This window comes from Sciurus vulgaris, assembly GCF_902686455.1.
Source record: "Sciurus vulgaris genome assembly, chromosome: 14".
In the NCBI taxonomy this organism is placed as follows: Eukaryota; Metazoa; Chordata; class Mammalia; order Rodentia; family Sciuridae; genus Sciurus; species Sciurus vulgaris.
This window is the reverse complement of record NC_136475.1, coordinates 91,133,175-91,159,166: the sequence shown is the minus strand read 5'-3', so window position 1 is coordinate 91,159,166 and position 25,992 is coordinate 91,133,175. Positions and strand designations below refer to the sequence as shown.

At 50.5% G+C, this 25,992-nt stretch overlaps 1 protein-coding gene across 5 annotated transcripts in view; it reads left to right on the top strand.

Annotated features, from left to right (window-relative positions):
- The first annotated feature begins 3,801 nt into the window (after nt 1–3,801).
- Nucleotides 3,802–25,992, top strand: part of LPIN1 (lipin 1) — a 110,158-nt gene continuing 87,967 nt past the window's right edge. For 3 of the 5 annotated variants that reach the window (XM_079111543.1, XM_079111540.1, XM_079111539.1), the window contains exon 1: nt 5,435–5,643. In XM_079111543.1, the coding sequence (XP_078967669.1) occupies nt 5,563–5,643 (81 nt within the window). In that variant the 5' untranslated portion in view covers nt 5,435–5,562. Of the gene's footprint in view, nt 4,085–5,063; nt 5,305–5,434; nt 5,644–25,992 lie in introns of those variants that run through there. The other 2 variants (XM_079111541.1, XM_079111542.1) reach the window with 2 other exon arrangements.

Sequence of the window (25,992 nt, the reverse complement as noted above, 5' to 3'; positions counted from 1 at the left end):
TGTAAGTAAAATAAATAAATGATGGCAGCAGGGATACCAGGAATAGCAGGGGAAAGTGAGGGATATTTTGTTATTATGAAGCACTTGTGCTATCCACTGTCCTTTGAAAGTGGCCTTGGAGAGCTGGTGCAGTGGGGCACAATTGTAATCCCAGCGATTTGGGACACTGAGGCCAGAAGGGTTGCAAATTTGAGGCCAGCCTCCACAATTTAGTGAGGCCCAAAGCAACTTATTGAGAACCTGTCTCAAAATAAAACATGAAAAGGACCAGAGAAGTAGAGTAGTGGTAAAGAGCACCTGGGTTCAATCCCCAGTAAAGAAGAAAGAAGAAGAAAGTGATTTTTGGATTAGTTATAAATTTATCTTGCAAAATCTATGGCAATCACATATACACATACACACACACACTAAAAAAAAAAAAAAAAAAAAAAAAAAGAAAAGAAAAGAAAAGAAAAAAAAGAAAGAAAAAAGGAGGAAGAGGAAGGAAAGATATGTTACGGAGAAAAATCAAGTCTTACAAAATTCCCAGTTAGAACCACAAAAGCAGAAAACAACAAGTATAATAGCTATTAATCCAATTATATCAATTATCACTTTAAACATCAATGGTCTAATTTTACCAATTAAAAGACAGAGACCGTCAAAATGGGTTGATAACTGAGACCAAATTATTATGTTGTGTGTTATAAAAACACTTGTAAAAGATACATATGACAAAGGACTCTCTCCCAGAGTAGACAAAGAACACTCAAAGCTTAGTAGTATGAAGATAAACAACAGATTAAAAATAGACCAAAGACCTTAACAGACACAAGACCAAAGATATATAGGTGGCATATGAGTATATGAAAAGATGCTCCACACCAGATGTCATCAGAGAAATTCAAATTAAAGCAACATGAGCTCCTGCTGCACACCTACTGGAATGGCTAAAATCCAAACATTGACGCCACCAAATGCTGGTAAGGATGTGGAGCAACAGGAAGCCTCGTTCACTGATGTTAAGAATGAAAAAATGGGGTAAGGATATAGTTCAGTGGTAGAGTGCTTGCATAGCACGTGTGAGGCCCTGGATCTAACCTCCAGCACTAAGTATGTAAATACATAGAAAATTAAAAAAAATGTACGGCTTCTTTGGAAGACACCTTGGCAGTTTCTCTCAAAACTACATATACTTTTACCGTATGACCCAGAAGTTGGACTCCTTGGTATTTACCCACATGACCTGAAGACTTATGTCCACACAAAGACATGAACGTGATTGATTATAGAAGCTGTATTCATAATTGCAGAAGCCGAGAAGCAATCAAGATGTCCTTCAGCAGGTGAATGGACAAATAAACTCCAGAGAGTGGAATATCGTCCAGTGCTAAAAAAAAACTGTGCTATCAAACCACGAGAAGACATGGAGGAAAATCCATTTTACCAAGTGAAAGAAGTCACTCTGAAAAGTCTACATGCTACATGATTCCAACTGATGACATTCTGGGAGAGACCAAACCATGGGGACAAGAAAAGGACTGGCCAGGAATCACGGTGAGGGAGAGAGGGATAAGCAAGCGCAGGGGATCTTTGGGCAGCAGAAGTGATCCGTGTGATTCTGTGGTAGTGGATGCACATCCCTGTACGTTTGTCAGATCTTAGAATGTGCAACGCCACGCGTGATCCCTGCTGTAAACCGAGGACCTTGGGCGGTGATGACATATTAACAGGTTCACTGATTGTGACAAATGGGCCACTGTGGAGGGGGGTGTGGAGGATGGGAGCTGGGGTGGGACTGTTGAGCATGGTGGGAGCAGCAGGGACTATCGGCACTCCCATTCTGCTTCATTTCCTGTGAACCTAAAACTACTCCAAAAAATAGAGTTTTTAATTAAAAAAACTCACAACAACCAAATGTGACTTTTCCCCATGGTGTATAACACCCATGGTGCACTAATACTATTAGTGTTACTATTAGTGTTATACATGGTGTATAACACTATTGGTGTTGTTAAATGGATTAAAACAGAGACCCAGTCCAGAGACTCTCCAAGCAGACAAAACCAGTACCTCAACCTTGCTTGATTACGAACATGAGCACGTCTTACCTTGTACTGTTTCTTGTAAATGCCTCTAGTAAAGAAAAACAAAACTTCATCTTCGCGAATCAGAAACTGCTAACTATTCTGTGCACCTAGGGACCTCCAGTGACCTAGGCTAAAGAGGGCAGCTACTTAACTGCAACAATGAGATGTCTTCTGCACCCGCCTTATACAAGTCTGGGTTCCCTCAGGGGAGCCTCGGACCTCTTTCAGTTTGGTGCTTCCTGATTCATGGATTGCTGTTCTCTCAAATCAATGTAAGATTTTTATTGTTCCTTGGTTTACCTTTTAACACTGCTAAAGATGAGTAAGGCCTGGATCCTGTCCTGAGGGATCCCTATGGAGGACAGGTAATGAACCCTCCCTGGCATGTTCCAGGTGTCAAATAAAGGGAGTGGACGGTAAGGACAATGCCTGCGTTCCACCCTTTCCTGACCTAGTGAGCCTCTCTGACCTTCAGTTTCCTCATCTGGGCGATGGTGTCACCTAGCCCAGAGGAAGAGTGTGAGAGTCAGAGATGACGTGTGTAAGAAAGGCACTTGGCACCTAGGAAGAGCTCAGGAGGTCAGCTTCTGACCTCTCAGCCGTTCCCTCAAAGATGAAGTCATGGTAGGGTGGAGAGATCGGGGAGGCTTGGGGAGGGAAGGTGGCCTGGGCCTTGGATGTGGGTCAATGAGAACAGAGGCTCCACCTCTGCACCTGCAAAATGGCACCATCAATGCCCACCCAAGAGCGACTGTGAGGATTCGGGGTCAGTAGGTGCCAGGCACACATGGAGCGCTTTCCGTGTGTGGCCTCGGGTGTCCCCAACAACCTGATGAGGAGGGATTCTGTTTTTACCCTCTTCTCTCAGCTAAGGAACAAAGGTCACCCCAAGTCATAGGGCCTCTGAGGAGAGCGTGGGGAGAGCCCGTGGGTCTCATGCTGTGTGACGTCACCCACTCCAGCTTCTGCTGATCCCCAGCACGCATGGGAGCCCATGGTGGGCACTTCCCCATTTCTTGGCGTACCCTCCAAGCCAGTGTGGGTCCTGTGGCCATGCATCTGTGGGACGCGTGTTGCCCAACCGTCCTGCCCTGCCAGCGGGCTGAGAATGACCCTGCTCTGGGCTGAGATGGCTGAGGACCACATCAGCCGCTGTCTCTCTCCGCCCCACAGGGACTGTGGTTTCCCAGTGGGCACAGTGGCTCCAGGCTGCTGGTCACAGCAACTGCTGTCCGAGTATGTCCTGTACGCCTGTCAGACTCTGGCGAACGCTGGGCTGCACCAGGTATAATTTCTCATAATCTTATCTCTTGCCGGTCATGAGGTGCTTAAAATATCTTGGCAGGATGAATTAAAAATAGTAAGAGTGGTGGTGACCCAGGTCAGCAGAAGTGTCCCGAAGCGTTGGCGTTTCCTCCCTTACACTGTGACCATGGGGCCAGTCCTGGTGGTAGAGTGGGAGGTGCCAGCTCTGAGGCTATGCATGGTGGTCCTTTGAGGGATCGGAAGGGCCAGGGGCATCAGTATTCAGTGGCCGGGGTCCTGCAGTGACCGAAATGGCAGCAGCCTGGGGTGGAGTACAGTCACCCCTACTAGATATGGCACCTGGGAAGCCGCTGACCCTGGGCTAGTGAAGTGAGGTGAGCTCAGGCCTGTATCACAGAGGAGAAGCCAACACCTGCCTCGACCTTCCCATTTCATGCTTGTGACCATCCCAGATGGGTCTTGTCAGGGCCTCCTGGGGAGGAAATGAGCAGGAGGAGCCCAAGAAAGTGGCCTGCTGGGAAGGAGGAGGTCTTGGGCCGGTGCTGCATGGAGCCCAGGAGCAGAGCTGAAGCCACCAGGCGGCATCGTGGCCTCAGGGGCCGCAGGGAGATGGGACGACTCAGGAAGTCAAGTCAGGGAGCCCGACTGGTCGCTCCACACCGACGGTCCTCTCGCCGATCCCGCTCCTTCCGTGGGCCTCATCTCTCAGGCCAGCATTCAGAATTCCCTCCCCTTGGCCCGCCATGCAGGTACCGCCCTTTCCTCCTTGGCCATTTCCTGGTCCAAGCCTCTGCCTTGCTCTGTGCCTCCCTCCCACACACAGGTCGAGCGAGAAGCAGCAAGCAGCCCCCGAGGGGAAGAGAACTCCAAACTTTGTCTCATGCTGGCGGGTCCAGAGGCGATCAGACGCCAAATTCTGAGCACTCATCACCAGTTTATCACAACAGTTATGGGCTATCTAGTGTCATAAATTTTCGACAAACGGATACATAGTTGTGCGGGGATTTCAAGCAGGAAGCATGTTTACAGAGCAGAGTGAGATAAGGAGAAGAACTGGCTCCTTTTATAAATCTCCCGCCTTGGGCCTGGAGCCCCAGGGGCATTTACACTTCAAGGGAAGTAGTTAGACCCCAGGGGAAGTCCTTTACAATCCAAAGGTAGGAACAGGGTGCTAATCAAGTTCCCTGAAGCCAGAGCTGACCAGAAAAGGGGAGAGGACTGTCCCTTTCCCGGGCACTAATTCTCACGCAGTGTTCTTGATTTATTTTGCTTCCAGGTTGGGTTAGTTACCCGTCACACCCCCACCCGCAGGCCGCCTGCACCCAGCAGAATTCGAGAAGGACTGAGATTAGTTTAGGGGCACCAGTCTCTGAAGTCACCTGGCCTGCTTTGCAACTTCCTGCTTTCTGCTCTTAGGGGCTGCTGTGATAGTCAAACTTGGCTGTGCAGCCAGTGCCTGCGCAGCTCGCCCTGTGTGGGAAGCAATCGCAGCTGGAGCGCTATGGGGTGGTGGTGATGGCCGAGCTCCCTGAGGCTTGTGGGTTCGCTGGGGAAGAGGGCTCAGCCAGGGCCCTGCACTTGGGGCTACGCAGACCCGTGTGGCGCACGCAGCAGTTGCCAAACCCAGCTCTCCTGACTGCAGACAGGCCGAGGCAGGAGGAGAGGAACAGAGGAAGGGCTCTGTGAAGATTTGGTGGCAAGCCAGGGACAGTGCGGCTGCCTGCACTCGGCCTGTGGGGTGGTCGGCCACAGCACCGCTCCCCATTGGCTCCTTTCTGGGGAAAACATGTGGATTTGAATCCGGATTCTGTCTTAGAGCTCTGTGACCTTGGGAAGTTCTTCAGTGTCTGACTCTTATTCCTCAGATGATGGGCCTCAGAGAGCCGGGGTGGGTGTGGGAATACTGCGTGCCCAGTGCTGGCTGGGACTTGCTGCCCTCCTCTGGCTTCCCCTCACAGAGTGGACAAAGGTGGGTGTCTCCTGCAGTCTTCAAGTCCAGGGGTGTTGTTTGTCAGCCAGTCCCCAGGTGGGAGAGGATTTGCAATTCAACACTCTGCTCTTTTGCTGAGCCTTGTGACTTGGCCAGGGCTCGGGTCTGGTGTAAAGGGAAGCACCGCCTGCCCTGGGCTCCAGTGTCCCAGCCTCCCTGCTCCTGAGCTGGTGTGGCTGAGGCCATTCCTTTCCTGACACTGGGAGAGAAGGTGGCCTGCTCCCCACTGGCCCAGCCATGGCAGAGCAGGACCCCATCTGCAGCTCCAAGTGGGAGGCCCCACAGGGCAAGAGCTCCCCGGATTCAGCGTGGTCGTGGGTAAGGGCTCGCCCTGTGGCCTTCCGCTAGCAAGGCCTCTACTTTTCTTCCCTCCCTCTCAGTTCCCAGGTGCTGATGGGGCCACGGGGTCATGTTCCCAGGGGGTCACCTTCAGGAAGTTTCCTGCGTTCCTGTTATCTAGACAAATGTCATAAGCGCTGGCTTGCTCCTTGGGGCTCCTGATCAGGTGGCCAACTGTGGGTTGGGGGCTAGCGCAATTGAAGAATTCAAGTCTGTGCTCTTGGCCTTGGGTGGCGGATGCATAGTGGCTGCTTTGCTCCTGGGTGTCCTGAGGGCTTCCACCTCATCAGAGAGGGGAGGCGAGGGCATGGGGGGACTTGGCCATCTTATCTTGCCAACAGTGTGTGTGCTGTGTGTGCTGGGTGGCCCTGTGTCAGCAGCCTGGTTTGGACCTCGTCCTAGATGCCAGGGAAGGGGAAGGTCGTTATTTTCACCGAAAACCCTGAAGCGAGCTCCTGAGGCTGTTCCGACAACCCCGGGTGGCGAGACTGAGGGCAGGATCTGGGCTGGAATGCAGGGCCAGGGAGTTTGGCTGCAGCGAGGATGCGTCCAACTCCCTGGCCTGGGCGTGCATTCTGGACACCTCTGTGACACTCTGCTCTCAGCTGCAAGGCCGGGCCAGCAGGGAGGGAGGGTCGCGTGACGGGAGCGGCAAGAGCAGGGCTCTGCGTCCCCCAGGAGCCAACCCGGCTGCCCTGGAGCACTGCCGCCTGTCCCTTGGCTCAGCCTGGTCCTCAGGCAGCGTGGTTCCCCCCGGGGCAGGTGGCCTTGCCGGGGGTCACTCGGGGGCTCAGGCTGAAATGCAGTGAGGGAGCTGGAGGAGGAGAGGGACCTGGATTCTGCTCCTGCTTCTACCCCACTAGCTACTTGGCCCCTTGGGCAGCTATTTCCTGTAGGGACCAGATGCTTGCTGAGGTGTCACCTCGGCTCATCGCTGGCCTCCTCTGAACATTGAAGACAGGAGTGGGACCTCCCTTGGGAGCGCTGTGCTGATGGCTGACCTCCACACTCTGATTAAACAGACCTTTTGTCATTAGTCAGGAATACAGTGGCTCTGTCTCGCTCCCCTCCTGAAGGTGTCCCAAACGGCACACAGCCTTGCGTGGAGCTGACCTGCACTTCGCGAGGTAGGCGGGTGGGGGAGACTGTGGAAGATGGGCGGGGACCCAGGCCGCCTGGTGCCCAGCTGAGCCTCAATCTTTCCTCCCGTGCATCTCTACTGGCTCTAACCGGAGGAAGCTCTGGTTTAATATTGTTTTTCTTCTTCTTTTTGATTATTAGTCATTTTTCTTGACAATAAAAGCCTGATCAATATAGAACATTTGCACACGAGGAGAGGTGTAAATAAGATGAGGAAGTTTGGTCGTTCCACTGCGCAGGGAGCCTGGGAGCTTTGTAGGCAGAGGTCTCGCTACATTCCTTTTATGGTTTGGTCTTGGGGATTGAACCCAGGGGTGCCTAACCACAGAGCCACATCCCCAGCCCTTTTTGATATATTATTAGACATAGGGTCTTGCTGAGTTGCTTAGGGCCTCACTAAGTCACTGAGTCTGACTTTGAACTCAAGATCCTCCTGTCTCAGCTGCTGGGATTACAAGGGTGCGCCACCACGCCCAGGTCATACTTCATTTCTTGAGGGCTGTTTATAATTAAGCTGCAGAAAAGATTTGAATCCACCTCTTGTCCCCTTTTATTCCATCCCACCCCCACTCCCGCTTGCGTGCTGGATACGTACTCACTGTCGTGGGAAACTCTAAAACCCCAGGCAGGGCCTTTGGCTGCTCCACCGTGGTCTGGACACTTCTGCTGACCACCTCCATGCAGAAGGGGCCTTGGGAGGCTGCAGGTCTGCATGGCCTGGTGGGTATTGGGGTCACTGAGTCTGGCCTGCTTCTACTGAGGCTGCAGCACAGGCTGCCTGTGAAGGTGGCAACCCTGGGTGTGGGGCCCGAGGGGCCTGGGGCACCTGGGCTTGGCTTGGGCACTGACCACCGTCTGGAAGAATCTGACTCGCTGTGCTGATGGGCTGAAGCAAGGTGATACCAGGAGCCTAATGGGTAGCTCTGTGAGGCCAGTGGCCTCCCTTCACTGCGGGACGAGTCCTTGCAGGGTAAGGGAGGCCAGGCCAGGGTCAGGCCAAAGCAGAGGAACTGGACACAAGTCAGGAAACTGAGGCAGAAGCCCCGATGGTCTGACTGCAGTGTGGGGAGGCTTGGGGAGGCGGCGGGGCCTCTGGTGAGCAGGATGGGATAGATGGGAGCTGCAGCGCCTTGGCTGGTGGCCCAGGTGTGGCTGGCTGGATGGCTGGCTTCTGGGAAGGATGAAAGTGACTCAGCCATGAGGGCTGGGAAAGGGCAGCTGGCGGCAACATGAGCCTTCAGAGGCACCTGCTAAGTTGGCACACCCACCTGCAGCGTTGACCAGAGCCATTCTCAGAGACTCTGGGCTTAGTCTCTGGCCCCAGGCATTTCTGGGCCTCGAATGTATGCAGAGCCCAGTGGGGTGGGGAGATGGGTAGGCCTGGTCCCCCAGGAGGAGGTCAGGCAGGGTGGGAGTAGATGAGATGCAATGTAGTGGATCAGCCAGAAAGTTCCCGGAGCACAGATCAGGAGCAATTTGCCTGAAAGGGCCAGAGAAGGCGTCTCTGGGAAGCTGGCATGTGAGCCAGGCCATGGGGGAGGAGTAGGATTTTAATAACAGAGCAAAAGGGAATGGAGCCCTCTAGGCTGTGGGAGGAACTTGAGCAGAGGCGGTGCGAGAGTACAGGGTGTTCCCCTAAAGCTAAGTGTGTTCTTGGGCCACTGGGGATTCTATTCTTCCTTAGTTTGCACTTGTACAGTGACACTGATCTTGGCCAGGCACCCAGCCTATGAAAGACAGCAAGCCGTCACAGGCCAAGCAGGAGACCTGAGTGAAGGCCAAGACGTCGGAGCCAGAGGCCTGGACTGGCCCCCCAGCTGTGCTGCTTGCAGGTTTTGATATTCTGGAGGGTTAGTTTCATCTGTAAAGAAAGGGTCACACGCCTGACAATATAACTCTCACAGGTGCGCCATTAAGTGGTAGCTGCCATTAATACCAGCACTAACCCTAAGCAAAGGTGGCCTGTGGTTACAGGTTGGGCTGTAACCCAACAAACAGTCACACCCCTTCACACTTGGACACTGTCACTAACATGGAGGAGGACTTTGTCCAGATGTCTAGTGTGGCACTCAGGCCTCTCTGGCCACATACTCCCCAGAGCTGCGCCTTCCTCAGGGGCCCTCAGCCTCTTGCGATAGCTGAGGCTCAGGTAGGTGACCAGTCAGTACCCCAAATCTCCCTCCAGTCCCTGTAGGCTTCTTGGGTCCAGGCTGGTCAGAGCACGTTTGCTGCCTAGACTTCTTTGGCTCCACTGACCAGAGCTGGATAGAGGCTGGGTGATACTTTCTTGGGCTCCTTTCTTCAGGGCCATCTGATGGCCTCCGATGGTGACCAGGCATGGAAAGACGTACTCAGGTAAAGGGTACACCTCTGTCCAGAGCCTGAGTGGCCTGAAGTGCCCGTGTTGGTTGCCCACCAGGTCCTGGGAGGGCCCTTGAGGCCACCACCTTAGGGCAGCCTAAGAGCTTCCACATGTGGGCAGGTATGGGGAGGGTGGAACAGCAAAGAGAAGAACCATAGGAGGAAATGGCCGGGGCCGGGGTTGTCGGTGGGAAACAACCAAGCTTTTTGACCTATTCGCTCCCGTCCCAGCATCCTGGGCCCGCTGAGAACAGCCTCCCTGCCGGGGCGCAGCCTTGGGCTCCCTCTCCAGGTGGTACTCTGCCACTACGCACCTGAAAACCAGATGCTCTGTAAAAGGGCCGTGCTGTCTTAACTTCATCTTAACAAGAACTTGGTCACTGTGGGTGAGCAACCAGGCCAAGCCTGCTTGGTGACTGACAGATCACCTTCTGCATCTTGCATGGACCCAGGTCTTGGATCCACTCTCCCCATTTCCCCATAGCCCTCCCCCTCCTGCCAGGCCCAGTTCAAATGCTAGAGGCCTGGGGGTCCTGTCGTCCTTCCTGAATTTGCTTCAGGTTTGTCATGTTTCTGACGTAAATAGATTTTGTTTCCCTTTACAGAGTCATAGTGCAGGGGACAAGACACTGGATACTGCTTTTAGATGACCCAGCTGCTGCCTGCTTTTTGGCCTGTGATGTTCTAGAACTTCTTTATCAGTCCCCCAACCCCACCGTGAGCTCTGAGGGCAGAGAGGGAATCCCCATTGTGAGGTTCATGTGGCACGTAATATGCAGTTGCCCAGACTGCTTGACTCACAGCAGACCCTTGCTGCTGGCACGGGTGTCTGGTTTGCCTGTCCATGAGGTTTACACATGTTTTCCTGGTGTGATTATTTATAGCGTCCCCTTCAGCTCTAGAAGATTCTGGAATGCCCCCTCCACCACTCTTCCCCAGCACTCCCATATAGTTCAGCAGGAGAGTCTGGCTTTGGAGCCTCTCCCTCACCTGCTGCTTGTTCCTACCGGGTCCTTCCTCACCAGCTACTTGGGGGTCCTTCTGGTTTTCCCTGCCACCAGACTACAGAGGCCATGTTTAAGGTCCTCTCTGAGAGACTCAGTTTCCTTGCCTGTGAGTGTGAGTCTCAAATGGCTCCTTGAGTCAAAGTATTTTACAAACTGTGGTGCTCCCCATGAAGGAACTTAGCCTGGTCAGTGTCTGCTCTGCATCTCTCCAGGGCCTGTCGGGGCTCTAGAAAGAACACATAGTCTGGAATTGAAGTCACAGCCAGCAAATTAAGAACTACACGAAATAATGTAGACCACACAAAATGTATCACGTGGGTTTTTGTGCTCTGATATTTTAAAATGCTAGATTGGATGATGGGAAGCATGAGATGACATCCAGGCCAGGCATCCTTAGAGTGAAAAGGTTCAGACCTTTGAGACATGGGAGCTGTCCCAGGGAGGCCTGGCGAGCTGGCCTTTGCCGCAGAAGGCCCGGGCTGAACTCCAGGGTGGGAATGAGGGGCTATGAGGGAGGAAGAGGGCAGAGGCCTGAGATGGCTTTGATCTCAGAGTTACAGCTCCTCCCTGCTTTGTCCCTGATTCCTCCTGGACTGCTGATATGCAGGCAAGGTGACCAGATTTGCCCTGAGCTGCACCTCCCCTCCCCTTCCCTGCAGCAGGGCTGGAGTCTGACATTAGCCCGTTGTACCCAGAGACGGAGCTGGGTCTGGTAGAACCCAGGCCCAGGGTCTCTGGAGCTCAGGGTCTCTGGATTGGATCCCAGCTCTGCTCCCTATAAACTGAGCTTCTGCCCTTGTCCAAGATGATTTTTGCCTTTCTGAGATCTGGATTCTTTTTTTATTTTTATTTTTTTGAATTCATTGTACACATATGGGGCACAACTTTTAATTTCTCTGGTTGTACATGGAGGAGAGTCCCACAATTTGTGTAATCATACACCTACATAGGGTAGTGATGTTTGTCTCATTCTATTATCTTTCCTTCCCCCACCCCCCTCCCCACCCCTCATTTCCATCTATGCAATCCATCCTTCCTCCATTCTTCCCTTATCCCTTCCTTATGTATCATCATCCATTTATCAGAGAAAACATTCGACCTTTGGTTTTTTGAGATTGGCTTATCTCACTTAGCATGATATTCTTCAACTCCATCCATTTACCTGCAAATGCCATAATTTTATTCTTCTTTATGTCTGAATAATATTCTTTATCCAATCATCTGTAGAAGGGCATCTAGGTTGGTTCCAGAGTTTAGCTATTGTGAATTGAGTTGCTATAAACATGGATGTGGCTGCGTCACTGTAGTGTGTTGATTTTAAGTCCTTTGGGTATAAACTGAGGAGTGGGACAGCTGGGTCAAATGGTGGTTCCATTCCAAGTTTTCTAAGGACTCTCCACACTGCTGAGCTCTGGATTCTTGATCTTTAAAAGTGAACTGAGAAGATTCACTAGGCCAGCTCAAGCTGAGGGTTAATGCAGGGAGTCTCCTCCTCCTCCTCCTCCTCCTCTTTCTCCTTCTTCTTCTTCTTTTCTCTTAGGAAAATGCTTTCTAAGATCTTAGAAAAATTTTCTCATTAAAAAGTGTGTTAGAAGTAGTCATGGGGAAAGTATATGTTCATTGAAATCCCACGTGAACGGTGGTCGGTGAGCCCTGGGCCGGCGCCTCATCGCTTAGGCTGATTTGAGAGGAGCCCTGGATCCCAGCAGGCGCTGCGGCTGGAGCCCCACTACTTACTGCCGGAATGATCCCGACGGAGGCAGGTGCTGGAGACAGGGCCCGCGAGGCTGATCGCTCTTGGCCTTTTTTGTTTTTCCAGGACGAACCAGAGGGACACAAAGCTGGATGGTTGCGGGTGGGAGAAGGGTGGGCCAAAGCTCCCGCGGATCCACAGTGAAGGAAAACAAGACAGTGTTGTGTGGTAGACATGGGATGTGTCCCCGCCCACATCTGAGAGAAGGCACTTTCCATTTGGGGGAGGTTGAAGTGTCTTACTTTTATAAAATGATTATTATAGAAGATGTCTCCTTCCTTTATAAAATTAAAGTTGACAATTTTATGTCACTTACCACCCACTCTCCCAAAATGAATAGATGAATGTCTTTGTATTGATTTATTCACACATGTCGGCTGGCAATACAATCACGGTCCCTGAATACAGAGTTTTAGAACCTCAGATCTGGTGCAGTCCCTTGTTTTACAGATGGGGAGTCCTTTGGTTAATGTGCTCAGAGGGGCCCTGTGGGCCAGCAGTGGTCCAGGAGCAGAACCTGACCATGACCTTCGACACCTGCATTCCCCAACAGGGAGCCTCATTATAAAGGGAGATGTCCACAGTCCCCTCTCTGAATATGGAATAAAACTGGGGCAACTTCTGCAGGTGCAGGGATGGAGAGCTCGGGCCCCCTTACAAAGCTCCCTTTTCGTTCCCCACATCGGCCCGGCCACCTTCATGCCAACACCCACCACCCTCTCTCCAGTCACGTGGGCTCCGTCAGCAACCCTGGAAGCCCTGGAGGAGGCAGCCTCCCAGGGTTCCATCGCTGCATGCTGGGGTCAGAGGTCAGACTTCTTTTGGGAGCAATATGGAGTGACAGCCTCCAGACTTCAGGCTGGAGGACCGAGACTTCCCATGTGACCCTGTTTCCATGGCCTTTCATATTCTGCAGGACCTGCCTGTTCCTCATTTACCCAAGAAGCACAGCCCTGCTCAGAAATGACTTAGGAGTCCCAGCGTTCTGGCCCAGAGATACCTTCCAGTGGGCACTGTCACACCAGCACCTGGGACGGGGCACACCTGGACCTCTGTCCCCAGGAAAGGGGTGTGAGTGTTGACAAGTGAAAAAACGAGTTAATACATAAAACACTTCTGGCCAACAATAATTCTTTAGTGGTTTTTTTTTGGTCTAAGAATTCTTTTTATCAAAGAGTAAGGCGGTTTGAATATCAGTGCAATTCAAAATAAAGGAGAGAGCAACTTGGTTAGTTGGTGTCTTCACCTGATTTGACCTAGGCAGAAACTGAGTTTATTAATAGCTATCTGATAGACACTTTTCAGTTAATGGCAAAGCAAGATGGGATCAACTTTCTTGTTTCTATCCAATTGGAAATGTCCCGTGGGTGAGAGAGGTCACTAGATAAAAAGAGAAGGAACAGTAAGTCTCCTATGCTGAATGTCGGGTCTGAGTAGCCAACTCGTGAAATAGTATTTTTCAATATGCTTATTCCCAATTTTTTTGATAATTCTAAATGCTTTCAAAATGATAAATGGTCATATTTATTATTTTTGTGTACTGAATACTCTCTAAATGCCAGACATCTAAATGGCCCTGCATGCCATTTTCTATATTTTGCCCTATGAGTCCTCAAAAGAACCATGCAGGTAGATTATTCGCCTCAGTTTGCACATGGAGGAGCTTAGGGAGGCTTGTGAACTGGGCTGAAGTCTCACATCTAGCAGGGAAGCCCTAAATTCAGTAAGGGCCTCCTCCTTCCAGTGACCCTGCTCTCTCCACTGGAAATGTGTCCCCATTTCTCTTTGGACGGCACTTGTAGGATTGAACTTTCATAGAAGGTGGTTCTCCTAGCATTGATTAAAATCTGATTCTCCAGCAGGTACCATCTCCCTGAAATAATTGTCATTTTCTGGCTGATCCCAGCATTCAGAGCCTCTTCTTAGGGGTGATGGGTCGGGGGAGGGTGAGAGAAGTAGCAGAAGTGTCGTCCTCCAGGAACCCCATCTTCGGAAACTTTCTGGGTGAAAGAAGACTTGATGGCTATGGGATCCTCAAGCGTGTTGACACTAAGAAGCCTTGCCGGCTGGCCATCAAACCAAGCCTTACTCGGTCTCAAAGGTCTCAAAGGTCTGGTCTTCTCCATTCACGAGGGAATCGTCCATTGGCTCTTGGTCCTGAACATGAGGATCACTTACAGAGATTCCTTAGGTGGGGCCCAAGGCAGCTCTTTTTCTCACAAATTCCATTTGGTCAGGACTGAAAAGATTATTTGAATCACACAAGTTTTCATCCAAAGATGCCTCATGCCTGGGCCTCTTACACAGTGGTCCCTGCCACCTCTTAATCCAGTGAGTTCTTGCTCATCTTCAAGACCATGTCCCTTTTCTTTGGGAACCTTCTCTTCTACCCTGAGACCACATGAATTCCACATTGTTCTCTGCGTATCATAATTTGCCTCCATCCGTCGTAGCACTTCACTATTGTATGGTGACTGCGCAGTGTTTGGTTTCCCTACTTGGACTGAGGGCAGACGCTAAGCCTGTGTGTCTCTAGTGTCCCAGCACCAAACAGCATCTGCTTAGAGACAGGGGGGCAGTAAAATCAAGCAGGAGGTTGAGCAGCTTGACTGGAACTAGTGTAGCCTCATTAGGAAACAGAATGTGCCTTTTTGGAACCCAGCCCTTGATCCTATTTAGACTCTCCGGTGCTTCCCAGAATCCGTCTGGTGTGTGTGTGACCACTCTCCTAAGATATGCAGAAAGTGCTCATGACCCTTTCTTCTCCAGGTTTACCATGCCCAGCCCCTCTTTGTCACAGAGACATGGTTTCTGGTTCTAGTGACATCCCACTTGCAAAGTTTTGTCTGACCTATGCAGAGGAGAGTGGCCACTGGTGTTCCCCGCTGTGGAAATCAGGCATCTCCAGCGGCTTCCTAAGATGAAAGCTTTCTGGTTTTTTCACATAATTGTGCAAGTTAAGGCCGCCACATCGAGGAGTTCTACAATTGACATTTTGAGCCTTGCTGCATGTCTGAAGTGTCATCTTGTTGGCTTTAGACCTGCCCAAATCCTTTCAGATCTTGACCCTGTCATCATGCATCTTGATTTCTAAAGACATGACCGACTTGCTTTCCTCTTCTGCCTTCTGTTGAATTGATAATCAAGTGTATTTTCCCTTCCCTCTTCTCTTTTCCTCAGTGGCTTCCCTGACTATAGATTGAATTTCTTTTCTTTCAGTGGTTCTCTTCAACTTCAAAAACATACCTACAAAAATATCGTTTAATGTAGTTAAAATTATTTATCATCTCTATTCTGCCGATTAGGACCTAGGCCTCAGCCACTTCAGCAACCACTGGATCTGCTCCTATCTTGGTGCGACTGTTCAGAGTTTTAGTTTTTGTCTGAAAGGAAACCTAAAGACCTTTGTTGTTATTTTTAAATAGAAGCCTATTTTATTAAAACGCCCAGTGCCTTGTACGCACTGTCTGTGCTCATGCTGTTCGTTGTACCCCACACCTTCCATCTGGCCAATGGTTCTTTTGCATCATTTGAAGTTTCTTCTAGAGAGGGGACGTGGGCATTCTCTTTGTATATTAGAAAATGTCTTCCTTTTGCACTTTCTTTTTCTTGAATGGTAGTTTAGCTGAGTATAAAATTTTAGATTGCCAGTTGTTTTCCCCTGATATATATATATATATATATATTTTCACATTTATTTAATTATACTTATATTTATATATATTTACATATATATATTTAATTAGTCTTTTGGGAGACATTTAACTTTTATCCTTTGCCTTGTATGAGCTGATGTTTTACTATACTGTGAGTAGATGTTGACTTATTTTTATTTATCCTTCTCAGTGCTTGAAATTTCCTTGTACTCATCGCTCATGTCTTTTATCCATTCTGGAAGATTTCTGAGCATCTCTTTAAAGATCTTTGGCTTACCTGATTCTTTTTCTGGAAGGCTTGGATACAAGTTTTGGACTTTCTTTATCTTTCAAGTCTTCTAGCTGCTTTTTTATTTCTTCCTTTATGTCTTCAACTTGCTATTCTGGTTGAATTCTTTTGCTGTATTTCATTTCATTTCATTCCCTATTTCACTGCCTCTGGATAGGTTTTATGTACTATGTTGATTTATATTTTAATTTCAAGGGGTATATTTTTCACTTCTAAGATTTCCAGTTGGTTCTTTTCCCTAATGACTGGCTATTGTTTGATTTTGGTTATCTTTCTGCTTTATAATTTTTCTTCATGATGGAAGTTATTTTAAACTATGTCTCTGTGCATCCTAATCATCCTTATTTAAGAGTCATTGTCAAGTGGTTCACTGAGAAGACTAGTGTGCCTCTTGTTTGCTGTCCTTTTTGGAATTAGATGACTTCCCAAGTATAAGGAGTTTTGCTTTAGGGATCCTTTTGAGTGGATTTTTAAATTTGATATAGATTTTCCCCCTTCTTTAAAAAATTTATAATTCACACATAAAAATCCTACATATTTATAGGATTACTGGAGACTAGGTAGGTAGAGAGGAAGAGACAATGGGGAGAGGTTAGTCAATGAGTACAGTTTGGAGAAATAAATTCTGGTATTCCATTACATAGTAATATGACTGTGATCAACAGTACTGTACTGGTTGTTTTGAAATAGCTAGAACATAGTGTTAAAGGGCTTTAACGTCTCCCCAGTGCTCTGTTTCACAGTAGCAAGGCTGGGTGATTGGAGACACACCCCCAGTCTAGCATTTTTGCTGTTGCCTTTTTAGTATGGACCCTGTAAGTGATACTGAGGACATTTTCCATGCAGGCTCTGAGCAAGGCAGCCCTTGGCATGGTTCTGACCTGAAAGACTGCAGGGGCCTCCCTCAACAGAAACGTTTATGTCTCTTTTCACCAGCAGAGGAGACCTCTTGCAAAAACTGCTTCACCTCAATTGCCCTGTCTTGGGTGTTCTGCAGGGACCAACCCCTGAATTCCTCCTGCCTGGAACCAGAACCCACTGGCCTGTGACACCTGTCTCCTTCACCTCTTTACATGTTTAATCTGTGTTTGAATCTCACTAGGTCACTTTTGTGTCATCCATTTATATACTATGAGTTCTGGGTGATAGAAGTACGAATTCACAGTACATCTTGACTGTAAGCCACACACACTTTCCATTCTGACTCAGCATTGATAACGTGCTTAAGAAGCAGGAATAGAGCCAGCAGTATGACATTCGAGGCCTCTGTCTAAGCCGATTTCCACATTCTTCTGCAAAGGCAGTTTAACTAGCTGTACTCGTTGTCATATTACCCAGCTCAGGTTATCTAAACTATTCATTAGGGCCTCACGAAAGATGTCATCAAATGCCTCACTGAAACCACAACGTATTGTGTGTATGCCTGGGATACTTCTCTGATCTGCCAGCCCAGCTATCCTTAAAAACCGAGAGCGCTCTCTTTAGCCAGCTAGTTCCCTGTGACCGCTGGTGGCTGCCCCTCTCCTATAGGCAGCGAATGCACCTCGCTTTTCGACATTAAGAATGACTCAGTTGAGGACTCCCAGAATCAAGTCCACACACTGCTACCTGGGTATCCTAAGGAAGCGTTGGCATGTTCAAAGCAAAATGGCCTCTCTGGTCACTCCCCGCCACCCGGGATTCTGACTTGTTTACTCACTGTGAAAATACCACTATCATGTTTGGTTCCATTGCCTTGTTTTGGCTCTGGTGCCTCCTGGCCTTGTGGCTTTGGAGAGTGACTCCACCCTTCAGGGACCTTGTCTCTGAAATGGGCTGCTGTGAGGGAAAAAATTGCAGTACAGTGGTTCCCAAATACCAGCCACCCGGGAGCTTTGCCAAGTTTCTGGGTTCTGTCTGTAGAGATTTGCATTCATCAGATTTGAGCAAGGCCTGGGAATGAATGCTAGTGAATCCAGCAGATTTTGATAAGCAGCTGGGTTTAAGACTTGGTGGCGTAATGTTTGTAAAGTGCTCAGCAAACAGTTGGTGGAGCTTAGGAAGTGCCCTGCTCCCATGTGACCTCTGCTGCCCTCCCAGGCACATACAGCTGCGGGGAAGAGGGAAGCTGCTCAGCTTGGGCTGCAGAGGAAACGATAGGACAAAACCCATTTCAATTGCTCTTTGTGGATGTTTTCCTTTGATTAAAGTAGTCAGAAAAAAAGGGCAAGTTACCTCAGAGTCTTTATTCAAATTCCACCCTTATTTATTGGGTCCATAATATGGACCCTTTGCTGAATCCCATGATACAGATATAAATAAGATTCTGGCCTTGCACCTGATCTTGGAAATATATTGCAGTCCTCCAGCTGAAGTTAGGGAGAAACCATTTCTGGATGGGGACCAGCTTTGCCTATACATGTCAAATCATATCCCAGAGGCTTTCTCTGATTTATGTCAGTGTTGATTGGAAGGAAGCTTCTAGGATCTGGTGACAGGCAAAGTGGATACAGTAGGTGGCACTACAGAGTCAGAGAAATAGAGAAAAGGCAGAAGCTGAGATGACGGTCAACTGGGCCACACTTTGACCAAGACTGGTAATTTATTTATGCATAACTCTGGTCCCTCACCCCCTTCTTCCTCTATTTAAGCCGGAAGCTCATGTCAGTGCCTCAAAGACGGGGCTGAGACTTTTGATCTCACTTTGCCTTCCCAATATGACCAAGCTTGATCCCGGTTCCTTTCCTGCTTCTCACCTTTACTTTGTCAGTCTGGTTTTTGGGCGAGTGACTGGACTTGATTTGTTGGGACCCCCAGAGTAGGGCCTCTGGCCCAGGACTCCACTGACAGTTCTTTTCCAAAAGATCTGGGCAGTGGAACCACCTGAAAAACTGGACTTTCTGTTCTGTGCTCAAGCCTCTGAATCCCAAATCCAATTCCTATGGAATGAAAATGTAGTCAGGCTTGGGAAACACTGATGTAGAGATTCTAGAATGATCCATGTGATCACAGCACTCTTCTGAATGGTCCAGTCACCAGTCTCGCTGGCCAGAATCTAGAACCCTGTGCTATTCACTGTGTGGTCTTCAGGCCAGTGTCCACACAGACCCCCTTAGGAGCCAGATCTGCTGAATCAGAATCTGTACCATAACAAGACCCCGGTGGTTCCCAGGTAAATTAAGGTAGGAGAGGTTACCTGGCCCAGAGCTTGTCTGTGTCTGAACCATCCTAGGACGGGAGCTCCCTGAGCCCGGGATCGTATTTCATCCTTGGCACTTCTCTGGGACTCAATTTCCTCATCTTTCAAGGGGATTACAACAATCCTAGCCATCCCTCCTTTGGAAGTCTGTTAGGGGAACTAATGTCTGACTTCCATATTAGATTGTGAGTTCTTGGAGACAAAGGCCTTATATTTTTTACAATTTCTTCCCACTGCCTAGCATTGTGAGGTAGCCATTGGGGCACAGAACTATAGAACCCTGAAACAGAAAAGACTTTGTAGGTCGTGTAGATCAAGGTGAGGTTAAGCAATGTGGTCGGGACACTTGGTTACTCTCACATGACCCTCCCTGAGAGTTCCTGCAAGGGACCAGAGAATGCACCCCACGAGCTGGGCTCAGCTCCCCGGCCTTCGTGAAGCTCTCGGATCCCTCTATCCGCAGCCACCTCCGCCCGCTGAGCTGCTGCGGCACTAAAGCACTTTCGTTCCCCTTTGCCTGGGTCGCTGCCTGGCCTGGCATCCTTCCACCCCCAGTCTCTCAGCTTGCGGTTGGTCCTACATAGCACGATCAGGCTCTTGGAAGGCAAGGCCGTGGTGTCTTGTGCTTCCTGACTGCTTTCCAATGCCCAGCGCAGGACTGAACATATAACAGGCAAGGATGACTTATTGAATATCTACAATTTTAGAAGTACATATGCGATTTTTTCACACGCATAAAGTTATGGAGAATAATCGGGTGAACTCCTGAGTTCCCACTGCTTCCCAAGGAACAAAGAATATTATCAGAAGTGCTTCGGGTGCCAATCCTCCTCACTGGGTCTCAGTGATCATCTGTCATCTGGGACAATGTGGGGCTTATTCATTTGGTGTCCTGCCCATAAAATAAGCACCTAAGAGCCAAGGTCCATGGCAATCCTGAGGCTACGATTCATCCAGTTCAGCTATTCAGGAATGTTCAAGGGCTAATGGATGCCATTTCCCCTGCTGGGAACTTGGGCTGCACTGTGAACAGATCTCTGACCAAGGCAAAACAAATGAAAAATAAAGTCCCACTGAGTTCACCTTCCGGACAGCCCATAGCAACACATGCAATGAATATGTAAGTTGTACAACATGCTAGAATTTAAAAGCCATGGGAAAGAAAAAATGAAACAGGGTACAAAGACCACCCTGTGGTTAGCGGTGGTGTCACTGAGACCATGACATTGGAGCAAAGCCTTGAAGCGGTGGAGACACTGCAGGGAAAGGCATTGGAGGTGGAGGAACAAGTGCAAAGGCCCTGAGGTGGAGCACGTGAGGAAGGGCAAGGGTCCAGCGTGGCTGGGGCAGAGAGCTCTGGAGGCATCGAAGGTGGAGGCAGAGGATGAGGTTCTGCCGAGAGGGCACTGAGGGCTTTTCAGGCCTTTGTGAGGACTTTGTCTCGAGCCGTTGCAGAGTTTCAGCTGAGTAGTCATATTTTCTGGCCTCTTTGACTTTGGCATGGAAAGCAGTTTAGGGGCAAGACAAAAACCAGACATGCAGCCAGGAGGCTGGTACAGTAAGAAGAGGAGGGAGAGAGGTTCAGACTGGGCTGAGCACAGTGGAGGGGTGAGCAGGGAGATCTGGGTATGTCCCCAAGATAGCGCCATAGGTTGGGATTTTCTCATGAATTGCAAGAGAAAGAGATAATTTAAAGATGCTCCAAGATTTTTGTCTGAGTTCCTGGAAGGAAGAGGTAGCCTCCATCGAGATGGGGAGAGGAGTTTGTGTGCAGCATCCTGCACCACAGGGTCACTTGAGGTTTGGACTTGCTGAGTTTGAGATATCCACTAGATCTCAGAAACGAAGACGTTGGGTAAGCAGTTGTGCGTGTGAACCTGGAGTGTGGAGAAAACCTGGGCTGAAAGCACACTTGGGAGCCAGGAGCACAGGAATGGCATTGAAAGTTGTGAGACTGGATGAGGTCACCAAGGGAGTTCATCTACGTCAAGAAGAGGAAACAGGATTGATCCCCGAAGCCCAGAGATCTGCTAAGGACGAGAGCCATCATTTGAAGAAAAAGAAAGATCAAGAGATTTTGGTGACCTGGAACCCAGGTGAAGAAAGTATTTCAAAGAAGAGAAAGTGATAAATAGTGTTGAAAGCTGTTGATGGACTGAAAGCAAGATGAGGAGTGGACAGAACCACCTGGATGCCACTGGTGGCCTTGATGGGGACAGTTCTGGAGCAGGGGAGCGGAGACAGCACTAGCCTGGCTGAATTGAAAACAGGAGGAGTGAGTTGGAGAAAATGAGCTTGGACAGCTCTCTGGAGGAACTTGCTGGAAAAGGAAATAGCATTGGTTTGGAGGTGACCTGGGAATTGGGGTCAAGAGGTTCTATAATTTGCAGAGTCAGGCTGTGTTTTGCTGTAGATTGGCTCGATGCAGTAAGGATGAGAAACGGGTGATACACCCAGAGAGGAGAGTTGCCAGGATGAAGTCATGGAGCCGACAAAGGGCGGGGCTGGCTTTAGAGAGAAGCTCGGATGTTTCATTGACAGTGACAGACAGCAAGGCAGGTGAGAGAGGCCCGTGGATAGGTTATGGGAATCCTTGGAACTTTTCTTCTGGTTGTTTCACTTTTCTCACTGAAGTAGAGAGTAGAGATGGGAGGAAGGTGGTGGTATTTTCCAAAGAGAGTACAAGCTAAGAGATGATTGTTCGGAGAAGAAGTGTGAATTGATGGTTTATTGGGTCTCAGGTAGGAGCTTAGTCCAAGTCAATGACCTCCTATAGATTTTAGCTAACACTGTGAATGTGGTCCAAGTTTTTAAATTTCAATTAATACAACATGGTCCCTGTCTTGTCTCCCCAGTGGACAGGCGCCTTCCCCCTGCCCTGAAGTCTGCAAGAGCCTCAGGCGTCCTGTGACTCTGATGGTGGCTGGTTCTTGTATGAGCTCTGCATGGGAAGAATGGGGTACAATTCATTTCTGAACCTCCAGCTTCCCATGCAGGGCTGGGGACGTGGGTGCTCGTGAAATCCTGGGTAGAGTGAATTCCGTAGTCGATGTACATGTATAGCACAGGTTGCTCATGGTGAGGGTATGCTCTGGGGAATGTGTTGTCAAGCGCTTTTGTTGTTTGTGAACATCACAGAGCATACTTGCACAAACCAAGATGGCTGTGATGTCACTAGCCAGTAGAATTTTCTTGGACCACCATCGTAGATGCTGTCTGTCATCCCCAGGAACGTTGCTAAGTGGGGAATGGTTGTGCATGTATCTTCACCTCTAAGCTTAGATGTATATGACCTATGGAATATTTAAAAAAAAAAAAAAAAAACACGCTGAATTTGGACCTAAATTAGACCAAGATTGTGCCGGGGCCTCTGATGGGCCAGGGCTGGGTCTGCAACAGGACTGGTCAGGTCCACTGGCTGGCAAGGAGCCTTCGGGTCTGTTGTGTTCAGCAAACAGTGAGCTTCTGCCTCGCCCAGTGCTGGGGAGGCAGGCGACTTCCTGTGTTCACAGGCGGGCCGATAGCCATGGGTCAGCACAGCGAGAGCAGGCGCCAAAGCCCAGCCCCGGCTTCCTCCACGGCACCCTCCGGCCCAGCAGCGGCCTATGGGGCTCCCTCCTGCTCCCCTGCATGGGCCCCAGCTGCAAGGGACCACTGCTCTTGAGCCTTCACACCTTTGGGAGCCGCTCCCCACCTTGTGGAGATCTTCCCCCTTTAGCCTTGAAGATTCCTTTGCTGCGCTCTGGTGTCCTCCCTTTGGGCTGCTCTGTGCCTCTCCTGTCCTCTGCCAGTCTGCTCTTCTCTCGGGGACTCTGCCCTGTCTCTGGGTCCCCAGCCTCTGGCCCAGAGAAGACTGCTAGTTTCTATGCGTGGAGCGGCATCTAGTGAGAAGAGGCACGTGGCCACAAAGCTCAGCTCTGGGAAGCGGGTAGGCGACCTGGAGGCCACGTGTGCTCCCCACAGCCAGCCTTCTGGCTGCTTTGGAAAAAACTGCACATTCCAGACTCCTCGGTGCCTTTCCCAGCTCTTGTGTAGGGGGCATTCTGCTTTTCTGTCCTCTGAGGTGGAGCCGCAGCTCCTGGTGGCCTGTGGCCCAACACAGGGGGACCGGGAAGAAGCCGTCAGGCCCCCATCGTGGGCTTAACCAGGAGTGGGAGGCGCCGGCCTCCCTGGAGGCGTGCTGATCACAGGGAGCTGTGCAGGCCTGCTAGTCAGACTTAGGAAGTCGCCCCTGGCTGCCACACAGGGTGCTCCAAGTCTGCTGAACTGTGCTGACCTGCCATCCTCTGTTTGCTGCCTTCGGTAGTGTAGGACCTGGCCTGGGGCAGGGGAAGGACACCACTCATGGCAGGATTGAGGGGAGAAGTGCTTGGGAGGCTGGCTTTGCGGCCACTGAAAGCCTGAAGCATCCCGACTCGGCCTGCTGACCTTGCTAGCGCCTGGGCACCAGCCTCGGGCTGCTCTCAAGCACCCCTCCCTCCCATCTCAGCAGGCCAGGGACTGAGCCATAACTCACATTGAAGAGACACGAATGTGCTCAGAAACAGGTTCTGCGGAGAGGCACCTCCAGGAGCAGAGGACAGGCCCCGGTGTCACCCAGCCCAAGCAGGAGTGCCCAGCTTTGCCCACAAGGCAGTGGAGTCCATGGTGGTCACAGAGCCTCACTCTCCCTTGGGCCCTGCCTGCTGGAATGTGGGCACCTGAGCCTCAGTCAGCCCGGGAGGGCCTGTCCTCAGGTCCTGGCAGGTCTTGGCTAGGCTGTGGCCTTTTGCCTGCTGTCAGCCTTCCCCTGACAGGGGACCAGCTGGCTGCAGGCGGCCTCGTGCCTGACAGCGTCAGGGCCACAGCCTCGGGAGACCAGTGGCTCTCGTAGAAGGGACTGGACGTGTGGAGGTGAAGGGGCTTTCTCCGAGTTCTTTATGCGCTCCCCGCCCCACACGCCCCACTGCCCGCCAGGATCAGGCGCTGTGACTGGCTCCCCAGCACCGCCTCTTCTGAGAAATGCAGAACGTTTCAGCAGTGCAGAACAGCATCACGCGGTCTAGTGTTGCCAGAAAGAGCCATTTCTTCATGTTCTGGGTTGCTGTTTCCACAGAAAAACTCATCGCTTTTGAGTGGATGGAGCAGGGCCAGGTCATTAACAGCTGGGCTTTTCTGTGGCTGGTGTTGTGTAGCCATGTTGTGACCACCCAGCCCAGTCCTCTCCTGTGCCAGGAAGTGCCCAGTCTTGGGGTGGTGCGACTTCTGGGCTTGTCCACTGAAACAGAGGGAACCTGGGTCCCCAACTCTGCAGCTGGAATCTGTGGAATTTAGGGAGGCCAAGCTGTGCACATTTTGTGTACAGAAGGCTTGTCATGAAGCGTAAGAGCGTAAGTGACATGTGTCAGCTGCCACTCTGGGTGGCCAGCCCTATGCCAGTAGCTGTTAGTCTCACCGGAGTTCTTACTCCTTCTGTTCCTCCCGCTTTCAGGCCTTGGGGAAAATATGTAGCAGCTGTAAATTCAGAACAGATCCTCAGATACTTTTGAACCCTCACTTACACGCAAAATGGTATCTTTGTTACAGTAAATCCACATGAAGACCTTCCCAGGGGACCCTTTCTTGCTTAGGACTTAAGAGCATTATGAGTTGACTTCAGCTCTCTCCGGCACAAATTAATGTTCGACTTGATGGGACCTGTGGTGTCCGGCCATCTGGGAAGCCCTGCAGGTCCAGCCTTACCTCATAAAGGACCAGCCAACTTGCCGGGGTAGGGAGTCCCTGGGGCTGGGAAGTGCAGGGGGAAGACAGCAGAAGAGGGAGGAGACAGAGGCCAGTGCTTCCCAGCCTTGGCTGACCTGAGTCAAGTCAGGAGAGCTGCCCTCCTGCTGCAGGGCTTTGACAGCTGTGGAAACGCAGCTCCTCAGGTGGAGTCAACTCACATACACTGAGGAGCTAGAAATAAGGTCTTAACTACCTGCCAACCATATGCAGTGGGTCACCTGCTCATTTTGTCCCTTCAACGTTCGGCACTCCACCCAGTGTCATTGAGTGGCCAGGGAGCGTGCCCAGCTCTAAGGCCAGAGTCTGGTACTGCTTGCTGGTCTATCGGGGGCTGATGAGCCCTTTTCCCCTGGGTGCATGTGGGTTTGGTTTGGCCAGTGCCTGTGCCAAGACTCCCTGAACTGTTTTGTACAATCCCCTGGTTATTAACATGCTGTGCTATCCTGGTTGTCTCTGCTGAGCTCTGACTTCTGGTCTTATGGCCTCAAGATGCCAAGTGTTCTAAGGGTCCTCGGGATTTTCTTTCACGGGGTGTGGTTAGAATTGCAGATGTGGAAGTGACTGTCACGAAGCAGAAAGTTTGTGACGCCCTAGACACAGGAGGCTTGGTAGGCCATGCAGGACCCACGGGGAAGCACTGGGCCTGGTCAGGAGGCAGAGAGAGTGAGGTGAGGGAACTCCATGGACAGCAGCTGTTATGGTGGCTTGTGTGGGAAACAAGACAGGATCAGCAGGCTTGGCTTGAGTAATGCCTGGAGCACAGGGGCTGTCCCTGGCTGTGTGGTACCTGGCCTGGGCTGAGTAGGGCCAGTGAATGCCTCCAGAGTGTGAGATCCCCAGAGAGGAGGCGTTTGGGGCTGGGCTCTGGGTGGGTTGGTTTGGCCGTGAAAGTTTTGCTTGAGGATAAGGACTAGCCCGGGGGCACAGTCTTCCCAGGGTCAGCAAGGCGCTGGGTGTCGAAGCATCAAAATGCAGTAAGTAAGAAGCCGTGGGCAAGCCAGCAAGCAACTGGGATGCTTGAGAAAGACAAACGCTGCCTTAGTTGGCAGGGCCTAGCTGGGAAGGAGGCCATGTGTGCCAGGGACTTTGTGCAACAGGACCGCACAAGAAGTACAAGCAGTGTTAGCAGGCAGGCTGGGCCACTGTCCTCCTGCCCTGGCCTCGGTCCCTCTCATCTCTGT